General features: G+C 37.8%; 2 protein-coding genes across 2 annotated transcripts; both read right to left on the bottom strand.

Annotated features, from left to right (window-relative positions):
• Positions 1–15,698: 15,698 nt before the first annotated feature.
• Positions 15,699–18,785, bottom strand: LOC122033419 (disease resistance protein RPM1-like). Its single transcript, XM_042592433.1, has 2 exons — positions 18,503–18,785; positions 15,699–18,340 (listed from the first exon to the last, which is right to left on the bottom strand). The coding sequence occupies exon 2, from the start codon at positions 17,129–17,131 to the stop codon at positions 15,773–15,775; it is 1,359 nt and encodes a 452-aa protein (XP_042448367.1). The 5' UTR covers positions 17,132–18,340; positions 18,503–18,785; the 3' UTR covers positions 15,699–15,772.
• Positions 17,255–18,739, bottom strand: LOC122035296 (disease resistance protein RPM1-like). The gene is made up of 2 exons (XM_042594710.1): positions 18,503–18,739; positions 17,255–18,340 (listed from the first exon to the last, which is right to left on the bottom strand). The coding sequence occupies exons 1-2, from the start codon at positions 18,737–18,739 to the stop codon at positions 17,255–17,257; spliced, it is 1,323 nt and encodes a 440-aa protein (XP_042450644.1).
• Positions 18,786–26,151: the final 7,366 nt, after the last annotated feature.

Genomic DNA, 26,151 nt, shown 5'->3' on the forward strand with positions numbered 1-26,151 from the left:
TATTTCTGAAATAACCCTATTTATTTAAATTTTCCGAGATCTCACATCTGGAGGTGGATAAACTTGACAGATCAAGTTTTGACGAGAGACCACCATGTCAGCAATGGTACAGATAGCCGGAGGGGTTCTAGGTACCCGGAATGGGCCTATATAAAGGCCTTCGACCAGCAACTTCAGAACAATAACTGCTATAACTATCGTTCTTGTACGCTACTCCAAAAAAGCTCCTACGACGCTATAACACTCCACCAACAACTGGACATCAAGCTTTACTTAGTTTTCTCTGTTATCAGTAACCTTTCATTATAGTTCTTATACTTCATTATTGTAACTTTTTGAACTATTAGTGATTGATCAACAAAAGCACTTGACGAGTGCGGACTTGAAGTAAGAGTCGTCGAAGGCTCTGAAGCAAGTAAAAAATTACTTATGCTAGCGTGTGTTTTTATTTTATTTATTCCGCTGCGTAACTTATTTTAAATCACTACTTTTGATGAACGCTATTCACCTCCCCCCTAGCGTTTCTATGATCCAACACAAATGCTTGCGGGAAGGCCCAAACTATGAAAGTAATAGTGGTCTTTCGTTTAAGAGGAGTATTGTTGGGAATACAAACAAAGTCTCATATTGAAAACACATGAGAAAGATCATGGGCTTATAAGGGAAAGATATCTCTATGTTATGAGGCTTTTGGGTAGAGCATAAAAATAAAATCATGAGAATTTAGACCTAAAATGAAAATATGTGCATTCCTTTTATACACAACACTAAGCTATTACAACAACCATTGCAAATGAGGTCGAAATCAATAAAGTCTTTGCTAAAACAGATTTAATGAGAAAAAAGGATAAAATTAAGTATTGGATATATGTGAATGGAGAAGAGGTGGAAGAGTAAAGAAACTTCATTATGAATGAGACTTTAGTCCCACATTGGAAGTTTCAAGACATATGATTGGTTTAAATTGATTCATCTGCATTAATGATGTGAACAAATGCATGGGGAGAGACTCTCTCACACACGTGGGTGTGTAGGGGGTTACAAATCCAGGGCCCGGATTGCACTGAACCAAGTTGACTTATGTGCGAACACAACCTACGTGCATCGAATGTTAGACTAGTCGGGGCAAAATTTACCCAAATGAAACAATCAACATTTTGTCACAAACCTTTTTGTTGCTTATTTAAGTGTGTAACATATGCATTAAATTAGAGATTAATGCAGAATATAAACGGTTGAGTGAAACGTTGGCAGTTCACAACTCAGTGAGTAGTGATCATTAATGTTGGTCATTCGTTTGTGCTCCTATATAAGGAGGTTGCGATCATTAACAAAAGAGGTTACACAGACAAGAAATAAGCAGTAGCTCTCCACCTCCGTTCCCCTCCTCCTCTGTGGAGTACCCGTGATAGCAGTCGAATACCACTTAGTTTGCTGTAACCACCAGTGCATGGTGGGAATCATGGGTAACCGTTGTATACCGAAAAATAGACGACTTAAGTAAACCTCGAAGCCTTGGTCCATTCACTTGCTCACTCGGTCGCCCGCTCGACCTCTTCACTCCCTCGGCCTCTTTGTCCGTCCATCCGGTTGCTCACTCGCTCGGCCACTTTGTTTGCTTGGGTGTACGCTCACTCATCCGGTCGCTTGCTTCATTCGTTTGAGTGCACGATCACTCTTCAGGCCACTCACTTAGTCAGCTCGGCCGTACACTCACTCGTCTAGCCACTCACTTGATCCGCTTGGTCGTACGCTTGCCTATCCAGTCACTCTGCTTCACTCATCCAGAGACTTGGTGTTTGGCAGTCTCCACTGCTCGACCTGTTAGCTGTCAAGGACATTAGGATGCTCGACTTATTCGTCCACTTGCCCACTCGACACTCGTCCGCTTAGACTCGCTCGCACAGCTTCTCGTCCAAACGGACTCGACCACTCGGACTTTGTTGCTCGGACATCAGCACTTGGCAAAAATCAGTTCTTGTTGGTAGCTTGAGATTATCTGCTCAGATCATCTTAACAGATAAGTGAATTTAATTTAGTGTATTTAAATTGTCACGCCCCCGAGGAGTTGCTGCCAGACAAAAATCCGACAACATCTCCCCTGTACGGGTGACAATCTGAAACATTACTACATACAAAATATACATCAGCCACATACAGGTGGAATATATACACAACCACGCAATTTATTAAGCCTACACAGCTGAAAGTAAACAAAATAAACACAATCACGCAGTTAATATTTAGCCCACACGGCTAGAAACATGCACAGCGGAACAACGAAGAGAAAACCCACAATCCACAACCAAAGTTTACTAGTCAATTAGGCTTACACAACCACAAGAGCACGAAAGCAAAACACTACGAATCAAACACCAAACACAGACCAATTCATACAATACTAAAACCACCATATACTAAAAATACAAGTAAAACATAAATAAAACCGATATAGGGCAGGACCCAGGACTGGCAGCCGACATCTCTCCAAGCATCAATCAATCATTTACTGCTACCTGGCGAAAGAAAAATTATTTTGCGGGTGGTGAGTATTGGAACTCAGCGGGTAAGGGAAGATAGTGCATGAACACATATGAATAAATAGAGAACACCAAAAGGAATACAGTCTCATTAGGGAAGTAGCAGATACAAAAATAAAACCATAATAAATGCTCATACCTAAAATCATATCCTAGACTAGGAAATAGAAGGTCAGGAGTAGAATTAATCTGCTACAGTACTGCTCATAACTACAAAGGTAATGTGTAAGGTATATAAACATTTTCAATAAATAAACCAAGGTCTAACCACCTACAACGAGAGCATATCTCAACATAAGGCAGCATATCAACATAAGTGAACAACAGCAAGAAGCAACGGTAGCATAAATATACCACAACGGCATAAGTAAGCAATAACAGCATATGTAAACAGCAGCAGCCAAAGCAGGCATGATAACAGCGTATGCATGGATGGTCATCCCGCCCACCTCTCTGCACCATGACCCATGTATGGTCGAGAGGCTGGATCAATGACAAGTGTACCACCCAAAGGCCGCCACTACTCTCGAGTGACCGGATGGACAGGTGCTGAGTAGCTAACTAGCTACACAGCGAAGGGGGGGGTCCATGCTGCTCGCAACTCCAGCTACCACTGCCCACGCGTGGCAGAGTGCGGCACGACAGGACAAGCGACATCAACTCCAGCTACCACTCTCTCGAGTGGCCGAGGATGCGGCCCTGGTCAACGACTCTCTCGACCGCAAGGGAGAATTGGTCGTTGACATGCATGTCATGATATGATGCGCCAAATGCAACAGTCATCATACAAATATAAGAAGAAAATTAGGTATGCTACATGAAGCCAGCATGTTCAATATAATACATAAATGAACAACAATCAAAGCACACAAACATGGTATCTAATATCTGCTACTGATCATGGATAATAACAAGAGACTGTATAGATATGGAAACGAATATCTCAAAGATCACATGGAAGTATCAAGCGCAGGAAAAATAAGAGTGGAGTCAAAAATAGTTCATGCACCAAGGTCAAAGTACTAAAAGAAAACAAAACAAGAAGTACCCGCCTTATGTGTAAATCGAGCTAAACAATTCCTGCGTCGCGGTACTCGTCTCGAATCGAAGTCCTGCATCAACACATTTACGGTTTCAGCTAGTTCAAAGTACAACAATTAGCTAAACTCAATCCCTAACTTAATGAGAGAGAACCCTAATTAATAGACCACTGATCACCACATCCAAAATCCTATCCAACCCAAACCAATTCAGTCCAAAATTCAAAAACATCACGAAGAAGCAAAACACCCTCGGAATTGAACCAAAATTCTACTAAAAGTTCAATCCAACAGAAATGGAAGTCCGAATCCATCACAGAGACCAAGAATCACACTGATTACGCTCACATCTACAACAATCTGAAAAGCCAAACCACATCAAATTTCCTCCACACAAGATCTACAATTATTCAAAGTAGTAGAACACATCAAATTTGCCTTAATACTAATCCATGGCAATTCCAACAACATACCAAAACTAAACCCACACCTTGCAAAGCATTCCGACATTTCTAAAGCAATAGGAACCAAAGAAAACATTTAGAACACCAACAATCTGACCCAAACCTTCGGTGGAAATAGGAAGAAGCCATATACCATCAAATCTAACCGAAGCCACCAGTAACTTGGTCCAGATCTCAATCCGACGAAACCAAGCTCACTCAAAATGCCCAAATTCCTTAAGTATTGGAAATTAAAAGAAGAAAGACCTCATCCGGATCATATTGTAACCTACGGAAGGAAACATTCATCTCATACATACCAAGGAATTCTAATTGCTGGATCGGTTAGGGCACAATCAGCGTCAGGAAGAGGGGGTTGGCATCGGCTCGTCGCGACCGGTGGTAGCAGCGATCAACGGCGGTGGCACAACGTCCGTCGGGTGGCGCGACATCGAGAGATATTCGGCGGTGGTGGGCAGAAGCGACACAGAAGGAAGGGAGAGGGCGGCGATCGACAGCTCGGGAGGATAGAGGAGTCGACGGTAGGGCACAAGGACAGCGACTATGCTGCTCGAGCGAGGGGCGAGGCCAACGGCGTCTTGGTGCTCGCGTGAGGAGGAGAGAATCGTCGGTTGGTGCTTGCGTGAGGGAGAGATCGACGGGGAAGAGGAACTCAGCGCCGTGTGGGGAGCTAGGGCACGGTCAAGGGCAAGGGCAAGGGCAAGGGGGTTCGGCGCAGCAAGCTTAAGGGAGGGAGGAAATATTTATATTTAGAACTTATGATTCGCTAAATTAAAACTTAAGTGATAAATTTCTAAAAAAATTTTAAAAATTTCTAAAAATTATAATAAAATTATTCGCCCATTAACTTTATTATTTACTTATTATCTGGGTGTCGTACTTTACATAAATTCGGTTAATTCTCAAAATATCTGACAAATTGTTTCTCCAACATTAAGAAATTGCAGGTAGTTTTGCTACTTTCTTTACTATATCTTGTGTTTTTACTTATATTAGTTTTCGTTCATGTTTGGATCTTATTCCCCTAGTTATCTTTCATAGTCCATAATCACTATATCCCTCTAAAAATAGTCTTGAGCGAGACCCAAAGATAGTTATTCTACTTGCTTATGCTGCTTGGCTAGTCCATAATCACTTTTGATCTGGTTAACTTGGCTTGCTTATGCTGCTTGGCTAGTCTATCGCACTTGGTTTGTTGAACTTGTTCAACCCAAGCCACTCAGGCCATCTAACCCGCTTGAAGATGTTCATTTTAAACTTGCAACCTAACTTTTATTAAAAGAAAGAAGAGGTGTTGGTAGTTCATAGCTCTAGATGCACTGTGTTGTCATTGCACTGTGTTGGTCGCTGCAGACCTTGGCATGGCAATTGATACAACGAATATATGGGACCCCACATAGGATTAAAAGGTCAAATTCCTAGCTGATGTGAGAGTCAAGTTCTAGGGGGTTGGCGAGCCAATTGGACCATCAGAGTTAACGTCCTGTCGAGACTTCAAGACTTCCAGGGCACTACTCCCTCAGAGCTGCTTGCCGATCGGATAGTCCTGACTCTCAAGGGTATAGTTCCACGATTAGCTCAGTTTCTCGATCAGATACTTTAAGAGCCATACTCCCTTATTAAACACTACAAGAGCTCAGCTCCCCAATTAGATACTCAGGCTGAGCTCTCCGATCAAATATTCAGTTTCTGTCCAATTGAATCTCTGATTCATAGGGTTCTGTTAACCTACATCCACCCAATCGGCTCCCAATAAGATTTTCGATTCACGAGGCTCTGCTCCCCTACACCCTCCCGATCGACTTCCGATCGGATCTCTAATTCATGGGACTATGCTCCCGTGCACCCTCCCGATTGGCTTCCGATCGGATCTCCTCTCGACTCAAGGGGCTCATCACCCCACAAACTCCCTATAAGATGAATATTCATACAATTAGACCCACTCGTCCATAATAAGAAATTGGGCCTCCTTTTGTTTGCTAGCCCATTAACTCACTAATTGGGTCAGGCCCAAGAAAGTCCAATGGGCCTTGCTGGTCATGACCCAATTGTTAGACAATTTGTTGTCAGAAATATTAGAGAATTTAGTCGAATTTAAATACACTAAATTAAATTCAGCTTATCTGTCAAGATGACCTGAGCTGATAATCTCAGGTTACCAGCGGGAGCTGGTTTCTGCCAAGTGTTGAGTGCTAACTGCAGAGCAGCCGATCAAGCAGTGCGGTCAAGAGGGCAAAGCCGCCGAGCAGGCAGATCGGCCAAACTGGCAGAGCGGGCCATGAGGCAGAGTAGTCAAGTGGCAGAGTAGTCTAGTAACTGATCAAGACGAGCGACCGATCGAATAGTGCGGTGGAGCGACAGATCAACTAAGCAGGTCAGCCAACAATAAGCTTGGATTGACTTGTGGGTTGAGAAATACATGTAAACTAAGTTTTATATTAATTTATTATATTTCTTTATTATAATTTAAAAATAAATATTATTTTTTATCAAATATGTGTATCCATTTGTGTCTATTTATATTTAAAATTTCTATTTCTCGATATATTTGACTGATGAAATATTTTTAAAGTAAAACGTTAAAGATATAAAAAAAATATTTTTTTTTTAATTTATGATAAGTCCGCGGGTAGATCCTCCTAACCCGCAACCTATCTTAAATTGGGTTGTATTGAAGATTTCCAACCAGTCAAGATGATAGACCGACTCGTCCCGTCTCACCAAATGACTAATCCATCATGGGCCGATCTATCCTACCACATATTGATCCGTCTAACCGCTCTATTTGCAAGTATCCTCTACCCTTTCACTGGAATCAGGTTGCCTCCTTGGCTCGCAAGCTTGTGTGCTCCTCATTGCTTCTACAGGTATACAGAAAGCCATTGGGAGTTCAAGATGCTCAGAGATTGTTTGATTCATTGATAAACATTGTTTGAAATATTTATTTTAATAATTTTGATGCAAACTTGTTTAATTTGACTAATTGGATATTAATTTTTAGGTTTCTGTTTTTTTAAATATATCTTGAACATTATTTATATATCTTGTTTAATCTTGAACACTATTTATTAAATAAAAATATTTTTTTCATATCTTAAAAAAATTTTCCTGTGAAGTTGGCTGTTCGCAAATTGGTATATAAAGATATCATAATTAAAAAAATGATTTAAATCTATAATTTTCTTATTTTGTTTATTTAAATTAATAATTAAATCATATTTAAAATTTTAATTAGATCTTGATTATATTATTTAATGTGTGATATACAATAAATATGTAATTATTTTATTTAGAAATAATTCTCTTATAAGTACTCAACATAAATAATCTGACTAATCTTGTGACTAATTAGATATTAGTTTCTTGCAAATTGATATACATGATATAATAATCCAAAAAAAAATAAACCTATAATATAATTCTCTTATTTTATTTTATCTTGATTATTTTATTTATCATGTAATACTATGTACAATATGTAAGTGTACCATTGTCTTCAAATCATAAAAAGTATCGATCTTATAAGAATCATTAATCAAGTACTAATTGAATTAGAGAAGCAAGTTAGTGAGAGAATCACAAGTTGTATGATTTGAGAAAGAAAAGAAATTACAATTTGCAAGAGTAGAGAGAAAGAGAGAGGAGGGGTCTAGAGCACGCAAAAAGTCGAGGGTGATGCCTGAATTAGAAAAATGATCATAGGATTTCGTTTTTACCACGATGACCATTAACATCCTACATATTATTTACTTTCCTATTTCTATGTTTGTTTACATGTCTGTGAACCTATCTCAAAATACCAATATTGACTTTTGAATTATACAGGAGTATTTATTCAAACCCAACGTCTACTTTCAAGACGACATTACTAGTACGATTGTTTTCTCAAGGAGGACCCTATCACGAGATTCCCACGGTCCCCTAGTTGCCATCCTCTACTTCGTGACGTTGAATCAGGCAAATCCTGTAGGATCTGTGTTAGCCAATGGTGCTCCTATTGAGACGTCATCCCCTAGTGGTGTTTTGCCTACTTTTGTAACTAATTCTCCACGTCTTAGACATTTATGGATCAGAGAGTTGAGTTCACATTTCGGTCCTTCTCTATATTCCGTGAGATACAAAGATGCAGGTTAGTGTCACAATCGTGTATGCACAATAATGCCATATCATGGAATAAACATGTCATACAATAAAGAAAATTAAAAAAAAAATACTTGAATTGAATGTCTACAATTACATCAAGCTACTTTCTCATCTTAGAATCTTAGAAACAAAACAAGATTTTTGGTCCTTAGACTAGGTTTTCATGAGTTCCACCCTGAACCAAACTTATAGATCTTAAAATTATCTTCAATTTAATATGTCGTAAGCCTTGTGGCTTGTCTTGAGCTAAAAGTTATGTCGGTTCAAGATTTGGTTTGATGTTAGACCACCTAGGGACAAATTGAGACAGTCATGCCTATGAGGCACGACCTAGCCCAACTGTTGTGGAGAAAGGCACGACTGTGTTAGATGGGGTCGAAGAGAGAAGCACAACTGTACTTGAGAGGCATGATCATGTCAGTTAGGTCGAATTTCTTCTGTGTTGGAAAGTACGGCAATGTCTAGAAGGCACGGTCCTGGTTCATTCCAATTTTTTTATCATTGTCTTTTGACTCTTTTTTAGGAAAATGTTTTTTTCCCAAATCCATATTTTAGAGTAATTAGTCTTTTAACACTCAAAGATTGCAAGTAAAACTCTTCAAAAAGGACAATATAACTTCTTTACTTCTTTTTTACTCTTTAAACATGTAAGAAACAAATAAAAAATCCACTATTTTAACGTACAATATATTTGTAGAGATGATATTTAACCATTTTTGGATGTATTTTAATTGGGCCTAATAAATTAGTATTGAAATTAGAAGCCCATTGGTTCAACATATAATGATCCATCATGTTGTGTATATTTAATAATAGTTTATTTATGTTTTTTATTTAATATTATTTATATATATATAATAAATTAATACATTTGATTTATCAATATATATAAAAAAAAGTTTATAAAATTTATAAACAAATTTACTCATTAAGTGAGTTAAAATATTAATTGTAAATTATTATTTTTTATTGACATTGAAGAATACTCATTCGATATGGAATGTTTAGTGAAGATTTGTGTATGTTGGTTGTAGTGGATGGTGTCAAACATCATCTAATACAACTATACTATGTATTTTTTTTATTTTTTATTTTTGCAGCAAAGTTTCTCGAATGAAGTCAAATAATTTCGAATTGGTATCTTTGATATAAGTTGAGCTTGGAGACTATCCAGGGTAATCTTCCATTGGATGACCTTTTTGAGCTCAACTTGGGTTAGCTTCTGAGCTTCTTGAAGTTAGGACTCTAGCTCCTTTATCCGTTCTGAAGCGGAGGTAGTGGTTCCTTCAAAAGTCTGTTGCTTCATCAACTCATTTTCCTGAGCTAAGTCATGCAATTGTCGAGCCACACTCATATCAATTACCTATTGCTGAAAGATAGGTCTTATTGTTAGTATCTGAAATGGGTGAAAAGGCAATCAGTTAAAAATTATGTTACCTTAGTCTGCTCATACGAAAACTTGTTGGCTAACTCTATAAAGTTAAACTCACTAAGTTGATTCCTAGCTTCTTCCCAATCATTTATTAAAGGACCTCCTAGTAATATAGGTAGAGGGGAGGAAGGAGCAAATGACGAAGATAAGGAAGCTTGAGTAGAAGATAAAGAAAATTGAAAAAGGGTTGGTCAGGTTTTTGTGCAGGCAAGGGAAAGTTTCCTTGAAAAGACATGAAGAAATCTAGGTCTGGAGGGCCGCCTAGTATAGAAATGTTCTCCTGAGTTTGAGCATGAGTTGGAGTTGAGAGAGCAGGATAAAAAACAGATAAAGTCGGTTTAAGGGATCATTCTTATATATCTTCCTGAACATAATCTTTTGAAACAAGAGGTGATTGCCCCTTGGAAGAAGGGGCCGGAGTGAGTTTATGCCTCTTACGCTTTCTTGTGGGAGCGGCCTCCTCCTCCAAAGAAATGTCCTCAAGCAGGATAGATAAGTCAGACGGTAATTCCATAGAAGCAGATGGTACATTAGAAATGGTTGCTTGACTACCAAAAGTTTCACCGGGGCAGGGCAACTTGTGGCAAGCCCCGCTCAGCCAATAGTTCTTGTTCTTTAGCACGAAGCTTTGCTTCTTCTTCCCAGTCGAGCACTTTGTCAACCAATGCTTCAAAATAGGCATCCACTACATAACATGAAAAATGCTTTAGTTAGTAATAAAGTAATTGATAAGATAGCATAACTTACCAAAGGAACATGGTAGCCTCTTTTGAAAGGGACTTAAACCGAATAGATATAGTAGACCTTCGCGTAGCCATTTGTGAATAAAAAAGGAGCGACCGCTCAACCTATTAGAATAATCAAGAGAGGTAGGTTCCTATTGAAGCTTCTTAAAATTAGGAAGGGAGGAAAAGAGGATTGTCATACAGTAGGCCAGAGGGTAGGATCTCATGAAGAAGCGGGATTTCCAACCTTTGTTAGAGGAAGACATGTCTCTGAAAAAGACCATCCCTGGAGGAGATTGAAAAAGAAATACCTCGAGCTTTGATTTCTTAGGGTAAGAAAATAAAAAAAGGTTACGGACTATAGGAGGAATGTCGAATAAATAGAACAACATATACAACCCACACATGTAACGAAAGGTATTTGGGGCAAACTGTTGTAGAGGGATGTTGAAGTATCAACTTACTTTAGATATAAAAGGAGGGATAGGAAAACACAGGCCAGCCACTAATTGATCCTTAAACAATGTGATGTGATGGTCAGTAGGGAGATAAGGAAAAGCATCAAGTTTAGGGATGGTGATGCTATAATCCTTAGGGATTTCATGTTGAAGACAAATGGTAGCTCTGTCAGAATTGTGGAAATCCAAACGAGTATGAGTATACCAAGGGGAAAATGACTCCTCCACTATAAGAGCACACAAAAGCAACCAAGGAATGGATGACTTACTGGAACCCCGAGAGGAGAAGATGATGAGGGGAGTTTCGGGAGAAGGAAGAAAGTGCGGAGTGTTGTAGAGAAGAGAAATCGTAGAACATGAAGTGCCAAGTCAGGAGAAAGTTTAGGGTTTTATAAGGATTTGTCTAATACTAGCTGCTGTTGCATCAAAACGGCTTACGCTCGGAGGACTGCTGATCTACAAAGGGAGTTTAATGGTCGCCGTTACATTGAAATGGCATAATTAAGGAAGGTCGTTGATTTACAAGGTTGGACGTGCCATTGCAGCTTAAAAAGTGGAGAATGTTAGAAGACATCATAGAAAGTGAGTAGTGGTGCTACGTGGCATCCACCCATAAATGAGTATTTATGAGGGACGTGACGAATGAAGCTTTTTGCAACTCGAGTGCTTTTTTCATCAGTCCTTGGTACTCTGTTTTCCTTCTAAAATAGTCAATTATCAACAGATAGTTTTTTTTAAAAAAATCACTAAGTATATAAGACATGAATCAAGGCACGAATTGTTGAACAACCTTAGTGAGAAGGCGAGCGGGCGAAAATAGGGCTTGAGTCCAATCAGTCGCATGTGTCTCCTTCGACTAGACTTAAAGGGGAGGCTAGTGATACGAGTTATATCGAGTAGGTTCCGAAGATGATGTGGGGGTTCGATCAAGGTGATGTGGCTATTATAGGGTAGGGGAGTACTCCCCACTGGGTGTCGTTAATCGTCCAACATCAAGATTCTCAGGTCTTGTCTTAGTAGCTCTAACATAAGATACCCGGATGGGTCCAGCCAGCCATAAAGCCGATCGAAACATAAGGATTCTAATATTTTACTCTGGAGTTAAAGAAATATTGTTCTTGGGCGGTTAAGTATTAGGCTAGGATCAAATGGGCCTAGCTGGAGGAAAGGATGACTGAGCTCTAAAAAATGCTCAGCCTCATAAAATCTTTAATATATATGATCAGCTAGATAAAGGCCGAGCAAACATAAGGCTCGTAGTGTATGCTCGACCGGTCGAAAATCAGGCGGGCCTAAGGACACTTAGCCTCATAGAACTCTTTGTATACGATCGGCCAGATCAAAGCTGATCAAATATACTTTGTATACAATCAGCCGGATCAAGGACAATCAAATATAGGACTTTTTTTGTATGCCCGGTCAGTCAAATACCGGGTGAGCCTAAGGAAACTTAGCCTCATAGAACTCTTCGTATACTATCGGCCAGATCAAGGCCGATCGAATATAAGACTTTATATATAAGCCCAGCCGGTCGAAGATCGGGCGGACCTAAGAATACTTAGCCTCATAGAACTCTTCGTATATGATCGACCGGATAAAGGCCGATCGAATATAAGACTTTCTGTGTAGGCTCGACTAATCAATGATCGGGTGGACCTAAGGATACTTAGCCTTACAGAACTCTTCGTATACGATTAGCTGGATCAAGGCTGATCGAATATGAGACTCTCTGTGTATGACCAGCCAAGCAATGACCGGGTGGGGTTAAAGATACTTAGCCTTCTAAAGTATTTAATAAACGCGTGGTCGAGTAAAGACCGAGCGAATATAAGGTTTTATGTGTACGGCAGCCTGAGCAAAGCCTGGGCAGAATTAGGGACACTCAGCCAAATAGAACTTTTAATATACAATTGGCCAAATAAAGGTTGATCAAACATAAAACTTTCTGCATACACCCAACTGGGTGAAGGTCGGCCGGGTTTGGATTACTTGAAGACATATTCCTTCTGTTCTAACATACATGCTTTATCATACAACCCCTTAAAAAAACTTTTGGCACACTGCAGGCACTATATTAGATATTGAACATATCTTTGTAGTATTTAACATATGATATTACAGCTTGATATAATGGAAAAGTAATACGGCCGGCCTTATAGACCGGCCAAGATGTACTCAGCAAATAACAGTCGACAACACCATAATAACTTATCAAAACTTGTCAGGGAATATTCCTTCGGAGACTTCTTCGAAGGTTATAATGCCTTTTACAGTTCAGCTAAGCATGACATCATGTTCTTCTAACTGCCTCAATAAGGGCGCGGAGCATACACAACAAAAAAGGTACATCTATGGGTAGATAAAAGATTTCTCGCATAATTGTGGTACAATGCTCAGGTTATAATTTTTTTACATCACCTAACAAACTCTAACATACTAGGGACCACCTCACGATCGCGGAGGTTATGTGAAGTGGTATAAAAAGGGGAATCATCTCCACTAGCAAGGTATGCAAGCATCTGGATATGAACTCTGTCTTCTCACAAGCATTTTCTCTACTGTTCTTCTTCCTCTCCATCGGAGTTGCATTAACTTGAGCGTCGGAGGGCCTTTACCAGGGATCCCCACCCCAATCTTTGGTCGCTCACGTTTTGTTGGATTGTTTGAGTGTGCGTAGGATCGTTGGGTACTTTCTCTACAACAGATCAGGAGGTCTTCCACTGGTCCACAAACCATCCACCAGAGTCAGCATGCCATCTCTCTAGCTCTAAGACAGGATCATCATGGAAGAATAATTAATTCATATCGTGAAAGCATGTATTTATCTATTGTTCTACGTTAATAAAAAAATATTTTATTTGATTATTATACGTACTTAAAGTTTAAAATATTAATATAAATTTTATTTATTTATTTTTGACACTTTGGAATAAATTATCATTCTTTCCTATTGCTGTTTAGCATTTTATATTTATAAATATGATATAGATTCCTTTTGAAATCATAAGACTTAGATCATGATTTATTGTTGCATTTCATCATAAATTATTTACAAATATAATTAAACCCTTTTTAGGTCATTTAGGACAAGTTGAAAATTGACATGTACTGATCACATTTTATGTAATTTATATACTACGCATCCATATCTTGATATATGTTATTAAGGACATTGATATTATTGGGGCCTGTTACAAGCATATATAGTAGGTATAATCTCTTTAGTCCTATACAAATGAAGTTAAGGGGGTATTCTATACCTATAAAATTTGATACAAATTAAAGTTATATTCGTATGTCATATGCATATCACATATAGTATATGTGTGAGATTATTGGATATTATCTCTATTTAGTAGACTTATTTGTAAGTTGCATATGTGGAAAACAACCAGACCTGGTTAAGTGATTTAACTATGGTTTATTGGATTTCGAGTTATTGGATGTGGATTAGATGTGTAGAACTCGTAACTCGATCTGTTATTATCTATGGGTTGATAACGAATCAGATCCCTATATATAGGGTTGGTCCCTGTTGGATTAAGTTATCTTGACAAAACTCTCGTTCCCCATTAACGAAAGTTTGTGTTGTCGTCAACCTACCTCCTTCGGAAGACCACCTCTCTTCTTCATTCTTCCTTCTTCCTTCTTCCTTCTTCCTTCATTGTAGGATTCTGGCAAGAGGATGACGGTACACGAAGAACATGGCAATTTTGTTGTATTCAAGTTCTTCATACATTACAGTATTTTATCTTATGTTATGTCATATTTTCTGATGAAACTAGATAGTGCCTAGGGTTGTATTTTTCTATTCGAGTTCTTATTCGATTTCTAGAATTTATGCCGACATAGGATTTATAGTGTCTATTAATATATTTTTATTAGTGGGTTCGAATAGCTCAATACCTTGATTACTAAAAAAATATTATAGCTCCTGTGGTTACCGATTAAATCTATGTCTAGTTTACTTATTACTAATAAAAATATTAAGTTTGGTGTTTCATCTCACTGTGCATTGAGTTTATTGTAACTATCAAGTTCATACATTCATTGGATTGAGCTAAACATTAGTAATGAAAAGAATAATCCCTTGTTTTTAGATGTTCTTTAATAATTTCTTTATTTTTTAAAATTTGTGTGTAGATTAACCGTGAGCATCCTCTAGCGAAGGCCATTGTAGAACACTAGAAAAAGTTACAGTAGCAGTATGGATTACATGATGATCACTTACAAGAACCCAAGGACTTTAAGGTGCATCCTAGTGCTAGAGTTAGTGCCAACATTTCTTGTCGGAGACAAGAGGCTCATGCTTTCTTCTCGAGTCCCGGTTATTCCTGAAATTGAAGAATATACATTTGAAATGGAACATTTAGCCAGGACTTGTGTGTTAGTTGATGTGGATGGTGTCATCACAAAAAGCCATTTCAAGTTCAAGATATAAACCTAGAGAGTACTTGAATTCAATATAAGCATTGTTTGAAATGTTGATTTTAATCATTAGGACGCGCGTCGACTTAGTAATGTGACTAATTAGATATTAGTTTTTGGTTTGTTGATTTTTTAAAATCTTGGACACATTATTTTTTTTTATGAAATATTAGATAATTAGAGGAAAATAAATTTTCATGCCTTACGAAAATTTTATGGTGAAATACGTAAAAAATGATTATGAAATCCAGCAGCTTGCAAATTGATGGATCAGATATCAACATAAATAATTATTTAATTTAGAACAAATTCTCTTATTAGTATTCAACATAAATAATTTCTTAATTTATAGTTTGATAGATAAAAGTCAATAGAGCAACTACTTTTTTGAAAAAAAAAAATCATGAACAAATAATTCAATTATTGACTTTATAATATTACAAAATATATAATAGTACAAGACTCCATAAATATTTTCTTTCAAATTCTTGCTGATCCCCTTTAGGGCTATTTTATACATGAACAAATATAAAAAAAATATTTTAAATGCTTAATAAATCAATAACAACATTTGGAATACCTCTAATTCTTTGTCGGTCTTCGTTGTCACCGTCATTTCTTAATTTTTCCACTAGTGCCACAGGCATGCTATACAGATCTAGGCTTTGGAGATTGGTGAGAAACTCGATACCAGGAGGGATCATTCTTAATTCTCGAAGACAAGTCATTGTTAGCTTAAGTAAATTTGGCATGGCACCTTCCTCTATCACAATGTTATTTAAGTTCCTCAAAGTGTCCAAGGAAAGCACCTCAAGATTAAGGAACCAACCTGTTCTGAAGTGCAGTTTTTGCCCGTCATATGAATCATCCCACAATGTTAACTCCACTAGTTTATGCAATTGTCCGAGTGAAGGAAGTGGATCTTCGATTAAATGTGACAACAACAGTAGCACAACTGTGAGTTCTTCACAAGAGCAAATAAATCTAGGCATTTTCCCTTCAAATAATCTACCACACAATGACAACTTCTGAAGTGGAGGAGGTGGAGGATTTAATATTTCAAAGTTGAACTGTTCTTCACTCCTTGCAGACAAGCATAAACTATGAAGTTTAATCAGCTTAGTCAATGAGGTGCAAAGCTGAGGACAATGGGCATATTCCACCGATACAACTGCCAATGTTCGGAGCTCTTTCATGTCTTCCAATTGTTGTACAAGGTTCTTGTTTGCTTTAACTTGTCTGAGGGTTTGTAGGTTCTTCCACTGCCGTGCCCCTTTGTGAGTTGGAACACATCCAACTACAGTTGACCCCCCAAATTCAATTTCACGTGCAAACATAAATAGGTGACAAAGTTGCTTCAATTGTGTCACACCACGTGGGAGCTTCACTATAGTGGAACAACGGAGGTCAAGTGTTTCCAAACTCTGGAGCTTTTGGATATTGTTGGGAAGTTTTTCCACTTTTGTACCCCTCAAACCCAAATAGTGAAGGTTAAACAAGGCTGAAATTTCATTTGGTAAGTTGGAGATTGGCTGAAATTCCAGCTCCAACACCCTCAACATTTTGAAACTAATTAAGATTGCACTTAGGGAATCTGAACTAGAATTGCAAGTTGAGAACATAACCAAAGAGCGAAGTTGTGAAAGGCTCAGGCTCTTATCTAAATCAAGGGATTCATCATTTGTTTGGATGGAAAGGCGGCGAGTTTGATAGTCCGAACCTGATTGTGAACCATCAAGAATCATGCTAAATTTTGCCTTTCTAGATATTGCTAGTGTTACATCTCTTACAACGTCATGCATTTTGAAAGTCTGAAGTCTCCCAAATGCATTTCTGTTAACCACCTGAAGCATGGACCGATCCACAAGTTCAGCAAGATAGTCTTCAGCCTCCTCTTCCATTGATCTGTTACTGCTCTTTGCCTCCACAAATCCTTCAGCGACCCACAATCGGATTAGTTTCTTCCTCTTTATTAGATAATCTTCAGGGAAGATGCTACAATATACAAAACAATTCTTTAAATACTAAGGCAAATCATTGAAGCTCAGGTTGAGAATACTCTTCACTTTATCTAGAGCAGGGTTGTTTTCAAACTCCCATTGAAGGTTATCATAGACTTTCTTCCATTCAGTTTGACTCTTTTCCTTGAATGATAATAAACTGCCAATTGCTACAATAGCTAATGGTGAGCCTTGACATTTGTTCAAAATCCTACCGGTGTAATCCTCAAGCTCTTGTGGACAATCTTTATTGTTCTCTCTTCGAAATGCCTTCTTGCAAAACAAAATCCATGCATCTTTTTCATTAAGTTGTTGCAGCTTCATGATATGTTCATCATTTGCTATCCTTGCTACTTCATGCATTCTAGTGGTAATAATTAGTCTACTTCCATTGTTGCTATCAATAAAAGCACGACTAATATCATTACACAAGTCTACATGCCAAACATCATCTAACACAATTATATATCTCTTTCGTTGCAAACTTTCTTTGATGATGTCAAATAACTCTAATCGTTGCATGGTAGTGATACCATTTGGGACAAGATCCTCTTTTCCCTTGAAGATTTCCTTGATCATTATTCTTAGGAGTTCCTCCAGTACACTATAAGTTTGTGAGACTGTAACCCATACCTGACAATCAAAGTGACTCTTCACGGTATTATTGCGATAGACATTTGCAACGAGTGTAGTTTTCCCATGGCCACCCATTCCCCACACCGCAATTGCTGTCATCTTCCTGCAAGTATCAGCATTAGTCAACCACGAAAGCAACTTAGATTTGTTAACTTCTATCCCCACTAAATCATCTTCATCATTTAACATGGGTGAATAAGCTCGATAATGATGTGTGTCTCTTTCTGAGTTCTTCACTCCCTCCTCATTGCCACTTATTGTTATACCAAATCGATCTCTCCTGCTTGAAAGTTCAGAAAGATCTTTCTCCATCTTTTCTAACCGAGAATCAATACCACGCCAAGCCTTAGCAAGATTGAAACAAAGGTCTGATGGTGCCATGAGACAATTCTTCCATGTCCTTTCCCGTTGTCTTCCAACCAGATAAAGGTATTCATCGATGATGTCTTCTATCTCGAAGGCGACCTTCCTCACCTAATACACAATTCATGAAAAATTTAATTTGGTGTTTATTTTTATGGCACCAATTGTTTGATTGAATTCCTCAAAAAGCAAGTATAATAAACAAAAAGAATATTGAGAACTAATGCATGCATTGAGGAATAAAAGTCATAGAAGTAAAGGAGATGGTGTTACCTGTTCGATCCAAGCCTCGAGTGGTTTGTTAGTAGCAGCAATAGTGGACCAATTAGAACCTTCGAGGAAGGCCTTCATCACTATGAACTCGTCGGTGATTCGTCTCACTCTCGCGTGAATCTGATCTAAAGGTGGAGTTGTGTGCTGCAGCAGTAGCTGAGAGCATCTGCTCTGCGCTTGGTCGAATGCGACTTGGGCGAGCTTCTTGATCAGCAAGGAGATGAAAGCAGCCTCCATATCTCGAGATAGCTATCTGCCTTTGCCAATCTCAACTCCGACTGGTGTTTTGTCCGTTGCAGTTGGTGTTCTTTTGTCGCTAGCATCAGTTGAGTATTTATAAGCTATCTATAATTAATAAATTAATAAATAAACTAATAATTAATAAGTGAAGTCGTATTATATTAATACAATAAGTCAATCGAAATAATACACTGACAGCCAATAAGTAGCTTGCATTGCTAAGAGAGAGGAAGCACATGCACTCATGCAGCTTGGCATATGCACCCACGAAGTCCGGTTAACAGCTAGGCCTCGTGGCCTCGACTCATGAGCTTCTAATAATAGTCTTTCTAGGATGAACACTCTAAACAGTAGTTTATGATATTATCAATGCGAGGTCTGTTAGTTAAATCTTGATTCGCAGTCGGATATTTATCTTTTCTCATATTTTATATAACTGCCATATTTTATATAACTGTTTCAGTAATTTATTTATTTTTAATTAATTTAGAGACGGATGGATAAAAGAGAGTAGATCTTCTAGATCGTTTTTTACCGTATAAAGAATGATCTTTTTACATGTATTGATGGAATGGATGACTCTCATTTATAAAATAAATGGAGATCATTCATCGTCACTAATACATATAAAAAGATCATCCTTTAGATCGTAAAAAATGATCCAGAAAATTTGATCCGGATTGACAAAGATATTGAAATAAATAAATCATTATGAGTTTTTTAATTATAGTAAAATTGATTATCTTCATATTATATAAAAATAAATAAATTATAAAATTAATTTATAATTAATAAAGGTGGAAGAAATTTTTCTCTAGACTCTTGATAGTGGTCATTTATTCGTTAGCTTACAATTTGATTATAAGACCAATAATCACGGGCAAAAAAAAGCAAATTTCCAAATTATTATATTAATTTTAAATTTCCAAATGAAAAAAGAAACTTCTGTAGTTCGGGATAATAGTCTACAAAATAGTAATTCAAATAGTAAGATTGTACAATCTTACTATTCGAAAATTCAAAATTGATATACGAACGTACAAAATCAATTTTTTACAGCAAGATTGATAGGATCGGAATAAGATCGGAGTAAAATCGAAGTAAAATTGATAGAAATTTTGAAAGATCATAACTTTTGATTCGGATTGAACCACGGTGCTTATAATATATCAAATTAAAGATAGTTCAGAGATCTTTATTAAATTTCAAAGTTTATCCTTAACCATCATATTTCAAACTCAAAAAATATTATTTAAATCCTTTTCAGATATCCAGAAGATTTTTTTTTTTATTTTTTTATCTAATATTAAATTATTTAAATATATGTTTAATTATTTTTGAGTTGGTTTTTTATCAATAATATTCTGTCATTTCTTTTCCCTAAAATGATGAGTTTTTATATGCCTATTGTCTAATATTATGTGACATCAACTAGTCTTTAAAAGATTATTTCCGACATTCATATTTGAATCAGAGGATTCAATTGGTTCTGTTATATACGTTAGATGTTTTGTTGGATTTTAAATTGAATTATCTTATAAGCCAAGTAAATATTTTTAATATTGAATGAGTTATTATTATTATATTAATAGAAATTTTATATTCTTACATTTTATGATATAAAAATATAAATATTATTACTATATGAGAATGATAGTTAAATTATAAGTTAATTTAAATTTGTATACGTCTAATGTAATTTGAGATGTTGAGTGTAAATAATTGCATATATATAAATTAGTTATCTATTTATATGTAAATGAATTTTTAGATATTTTTTTAAATTATTAATCATATATGATAAGATTTTAAAGATTTTTGATAGAATTGTACAATCCTGACCGATTTAATCCTGATCCTAAATTAATTTGGTGTAGAATGGTGATTCTAAAAACTATGTTCGAGACCGAGGTTATTTGTAATTCAAATAGGCTACCATTTGGGATTCCGCCATTGCCAGTGGCCACCAGCTGGTCAAAAGGGAATGGGTTGTATTTTTTTTTCGAGCAACGATATGCTCAAGGAAAGAATTTCAAGGAAAAGCTCAAGGATAGACACATAAATTCATGATCCACCATTTCACTTTTTGTGGACCCCATCATTTTATGTGTTTATCCTTGAGATTTTCCTTGAGATTTTTTCCTTGAGCATATTATTTTTCTTTTTTTTCTTATGAGTATCCAGAACACAAAGTCAAGCGTATTATGTTAATACATTAATAAGTCAATTTAAATAAAATAAAAACTCTAGTGGTATTATAACTTCATTTGGTCAACTCGTATTATTTTAATATAACAAGTAAGGTGTAAATGAGCCAAGCCGCTCGTGAGTTATTCGAAGCTCGATTAATTCGATAAAAGTTCGTTTGAGCTCGTTTAATAAGGCTCGTTAAGATAAACAAATCAAACTCAAGCTTCACAATATTCGGCTCGTTAGCTCGTGAATATATTTGTTAAGCTCATAAATCAACTTTTAAATTAAAAAAATAATAGTTTTGATATTAAATTTATAGATTTTACACTCTACTTATGAAAAATATAGACAAATATATTAAATTTATTTATTAGAATAAAATTATAAATTTTAACAAGAATATTATATTTTTCTAAAATATATAATTTAGTTTTTAATGAATATTTAAATTTATAATTTATATTTATTTGTTAGGATCGATGTACGCGGCTAGAGAGGGGGGTGTGAATAGCCGACCCCAAATTCTCTCGTTTCTTCCTACGATTAGGGTTAGTGCAGCGGGAATAACAAATAGAAACGAAAAAGGAGAAGCAAACCTCAACACGAAGATGTAACGAGGTTCGGAGATGATACTCCTACTCCTCGGCGTGTCCGTAAGGTGGACGAAGCCTATCAATCCGTCGGTGGATGAGTCCCCGGAAAACCGGCTAATATAAACTCCTTATGGCCTATGGGTGGAGAAACCTCGCCACAAAAACTTACAACAGCAAGAAGGAGTACAAGTACAGCAAGAAGCAAAATACAATACAACTGTAAAACCTTTGCTTACTTGCATTCTCTTCGACTGGATGAAGCAGCAGCTTCAAGCAACGCCTACAACAGCAGGAACCCAGCCGAAAGGAAGCTCACGCGAAGCTTAGACGAGAGCTCAGCAAAGCTCGATCACTGTCAGGAGTAGGAAGAGGAAGAACTTCCAGAAGGAAGAAGCAGTTCTGTAGTGCCTCTCGATCTCCTTTTATAACCTGCGAAGAAGAAGACACATAAACTAGTCGTTGTGTCGCAACGGCTAGGGCCTGGACCGATCAGGCTCCAACCTGATCGGTCCACACTTGTCCCTAATCGATCTTGGGGACCGATCAGGCTAAGCCTGGACCGATCAGGCTATGTCCTGATCGGTCCAGGAGGAGTCTGATCGGTCCTCTGGACCGATCAGCCTTTCTCCTTCTTCTCTTCTGTTTATTTTCTGATCGGTCTTCAGACCGATCAGTAAGCTCACAGAGGCACACTGATCGCTTTCTGATCGGTCTCCAGACTGATCAGGAAACCACAGTATCACTGGATCGGTCTGCCGACCGATCCAATGGCTAGGTTAGAGCTTCCCAGCTCTAAACCCTAACGCCTGGTCTAGAGAACGAGCTACCGAACCCTCTCTGACCTAGTCCGGAGAACGAGCTACCGAGCCCTCTCCGACTTCCACGTCTGGTCCAGAGAACGAGCTACCGAGCCCTCTCTGACCTAGTCCGGAGAACGAGCTACCGAGCTCTCTCCAACTTCCCATGCCAAGTTTCCATACTTGGACTTCTCCGTGCCAAGTCTCCATACTTGGACTTTTCCCGTGCCAAGCTCCCTGCTTGGACTTTTCACCATATATCAGGTCAACCTTGACCCATCTGGATTTCCCTTGCCTGGTTTCACTCACCAGGACTTTCCAACTGCCTAGCTTCACTCACCAGGACTTTCACAACTGTCTAGCTTCACTCACCAGGACTTCCAAACTACCTGGCTTCTCTCACCAGGACTTTCACAACTGCCTGGCTTCATTCACCAGGACTTCCAAACTGCCTGGCTTCACTCACCAGGATTTTCACTCTGCCTAACATCCCAGTTAGAACTTCTCAGTCAAGTATCCGGTCAACCTTGACCTGCTTGACTCTTCTTCATTCAACCTGATCAGACCCTGATCAGTATCTCTCCGCATGGACAACTGTACATGCATTGTTCATGTCTACATGTCTTTTTGTATCGTCAAACATAACTCGTCAAATATCAAAACACAACTCGAGTCAAGTCTACTCGAGTCTGGTCAACCAGGTCAACCTTGACCTAAGGTTGCACCAACAATCTCCCCTTTTTTGATGTTTGACAATACCTTTAAGTTAGGCTAATCCAATAACCTCAACTTTCTTCATGCCACTAGGTAATGAAGCATAAGTTACAACCTTACATTTTCCTTCTAAGAAGGCAACCTCCTTCTTAGATAATGAAGGTCTAACTTAAACCCTTCATTCTCCCCCTATTGGCATACATCAACAAACTCTCCCCTTGAAGAGTAAGTTATCGTTGTTCACAACTTCACTCGTTGTGATCAACAAACTCTCCCACTAACTCCAATGTTCTTCCTTGAACATTCTCTAGACATTCTCCATTCTCCCCCTTTTTGACACACATCAAAAAGAGTGAGTCAAGGTCAAGAGTTCCTTCCTAATGAAAGTCTCATACCTTTCATTGAAACTCTTAATTTCCCCCTTGATACTAAGGTCAACAATTAACTTAGTGATAATCCCATATCACTCAAGTTCTTAGGAGTAAAAACTCCCCCTAAAAATCAACTCCCCCTTGACCATTGCACCAACAATGTCTTGGAGAGTTCCAAACCTTTAGAAACCTAAAACACCACTTCCCGAGCTGAAATTTCAGACAACCAGTCGAATTTCAGCAAGTTGGCACGCCCTGATCGGTCACTGGACCGATCAGGCTTCCTCTGGATCGGTCACAGTGACCGATCCACAACTGCCTGGACCGATCAGGCTCCCTTCTGAGCGGTCCACAACCTCTGATATCAGTTTCTGAATTTCCTTCCGAAATTCAGAAACCCCTACAAAATTCCAGAAATTCCAGAAATTATAAAACTTTGAGGACACATTCCTCATAACATATACTATCAAGGAAAAATAGTTTTCTATGAAAATAACTTCCATTTTTCAATCTTGATACAAGGTTCACAAGACTTTGAAATATCTCAAAGTTAAGTCATCTTTGTATCACCTTGTTCAATGATGAATGCTATCACTAGAAAAGCTTCATCAAGGGTTTTCAAATCAATTTTGAAATGATTTTAAACCCTTTAATTTGGGACCACAATCTTAGGGCTATATGTACATGACTTGTACACAAGCTTTCCCTATGATCCCCAATTTAGAATTAGGCTCATCTAGGTACAAGAGCTATGCACCTTGATCCTAACTCATCATCCTAATATCTCACACACATCTAAAGTGTATCAAACACATTCAAGTCAATTTTGATGTGAGATATGAGTTTATGTTAGCTTAATCTAAGTTCTCATGCATTTTTCTAAATAACAATTTGATCTCCATATCAAATTGTGTTTTAGTCCTTAAATCAATTTCATTGATTGTACATGCAAGAGATGATGAGATGGCATACAATGATATCATAAATGAAAACATGTGCCAATGTCATGATGTCATGGCATAAAGTGTGAAACTTAACTAGAGCATGACATATAAATAACTTGAGCATTATCATGGCATTTTAAATGATGATAAATTAAGTATGATGTCATGACATGGCATATAGCAAACAATATATGGCAAATAGCACATAAAGGTATAGAAAATACCTAATTCTAGCCTTAGTTGCCTTTTTTGATAATTTTGATCATTTTACCATAAATTCTAATATTCCTAAGTGTAATAGACCTAAAATCATATCCTCAAGACTTTTAGATCACTATGTGCCAACTAGATTGACTCTAGCAAAATTCCTCAAATGTGGTTGGCACATCCTAATTATCTTAGGAATACTTTCCATTTCATTTCCAAGGCTTGATTACACCTTGAGAATTCCTAAAGTGCCACCTTTTGCCATGATTAGGTTAACTACATATTCAAGTAAGGTTGGCACACCCTAACTCATCTAGCGTGATGAAATCACGCTCCGAGGAACCCAATACCTATTGGAGCTCATTGGGTTCACTAAATATTCACTAGGGATGACTTCCCTAGCAACCTTCCTAATGACCCTCCTAGGCTTTAAAACCTTGGTCATTTGGGACTCATCAAGATCCACTCTAGGGGTGACTCCCCTTGTGACCTTGATGATGGTCTTCCTAGCCCTAGATTTTGTTCCATAATCGAATGGAACATTGTGATAAGTGGGCTTGACCACTTGGGACTTAGGTTTGTGACCTAAACCTTTCTTGTCCTTGGACATTGGTTTTTGACCCTTAAACCCTAGAGATGACTTCTCTAAGTTCTTAAGAGCCTTTTCCAAAGTATCAAGTCTTGACCTCAAGACTTGATTCTCCTTCTCTAATACCTCAATTTTTAATTTTTCATTTTTCTTTGAGGTATTCCTAGGCATGTGTCTAGTTGATTTGGGATTTCTACCTAGGTTCTCCCTAACCTTAGATGAGTTAATCCTAGGATTGACATTCCTAGAGTTGTCCTTATCTAGACTCACATGTTTGGCACCTAAGCATGTGTATCGATTTCTAATGTTATCATGCTTACTATTATTAACAATAGCAATAAGGCTACTAGCATGTGTCTTAATATTATTGCAATAATGTGCCTTAGAGATTACCTTAGGGTTTGCCTTAGCTCCCCCTATCGATGTGCTCGTCTTCTTGTCCTTGTGAGGTTGCCTCCCCCTCGGACATTGGCTCCGATAATGTCCCCTTCGCTTGCATTGGAAGCACACCACGTGCTCCTTGCCCTTGCATATCGGGACTTCGTCTTCCTTGACTTTTGGTGCCGGTGGAGTCTTCCTAATCCTCCTTGGACACTTAGTCTTGTAATGTCCATACTCCCTACACTCAAAGCACATTATGTGTAATTTATTGGAAATTGAAATGCTTGAGTTACCTAGGGTTGAGGATGGATGAAGACTTTCTTCTTCATCCCTTCCGGAGGTAGTAGCTTCTTCCTCTTGCTCCATTCTTGAAGAAGAACTCTCCTCCTCTTCTTCCTTAGATGTTGAGTAGCCCTCAACTTCTAATTCCTCTCCTCCATGATGTGAGCTACTTGGCTCACTTGACTCCTCTTCATGGCTTGAAGTGGAGTTCCCCTCATGGAACTTAGCCAAGTTGTTCCACAACTCCTTGGCATTGTTGTATCCACCTATCCTACACAAAACATCATTAGGTAAAGAAATTTCAAAAATTTTCAATACCTCATCGTTGACTAGGGATT

The sequence above is a fragment of the Zingiber officinale genome, chromosome 11B (genome assembly GCF_018446385.1).
Source record: "Zingiber officinale cultivar Zhangliang chromosome 11B, Zo_v1.1, whole genome shotgun sequence".
NCBI classification, from domain to species: Eukaryota; Viridiplantae; Streptophyta; class Magnoliopsida; order Zingiberales; family Zingiberaceae; genus Zingiber; species Zingiber officinale.

Coding starts and splice junctions, on each gene's coding strand:
- LOC122033419 (XM_042592433.1), bottom strand. CDS start 17,131: ATGGAAGAGGAGGCTGAAGACTATCTTGCTGAACTTGTGGATCGGTCC.
- LOC122035296 (XM_042594710.1), bottom strand. CDS start 18,739: ATGGAGGCTGCTTTCATCTCCTTGCTGATCAAGAAGCTCGCCCAAGTC. Junction 18,341..18,502: donor TCGAGGCTTGGATCGAACAG/GTAACACCATCT, acceptor ATTGTGTATTAG/GTGAGGAAGGTCGCCTTCGA.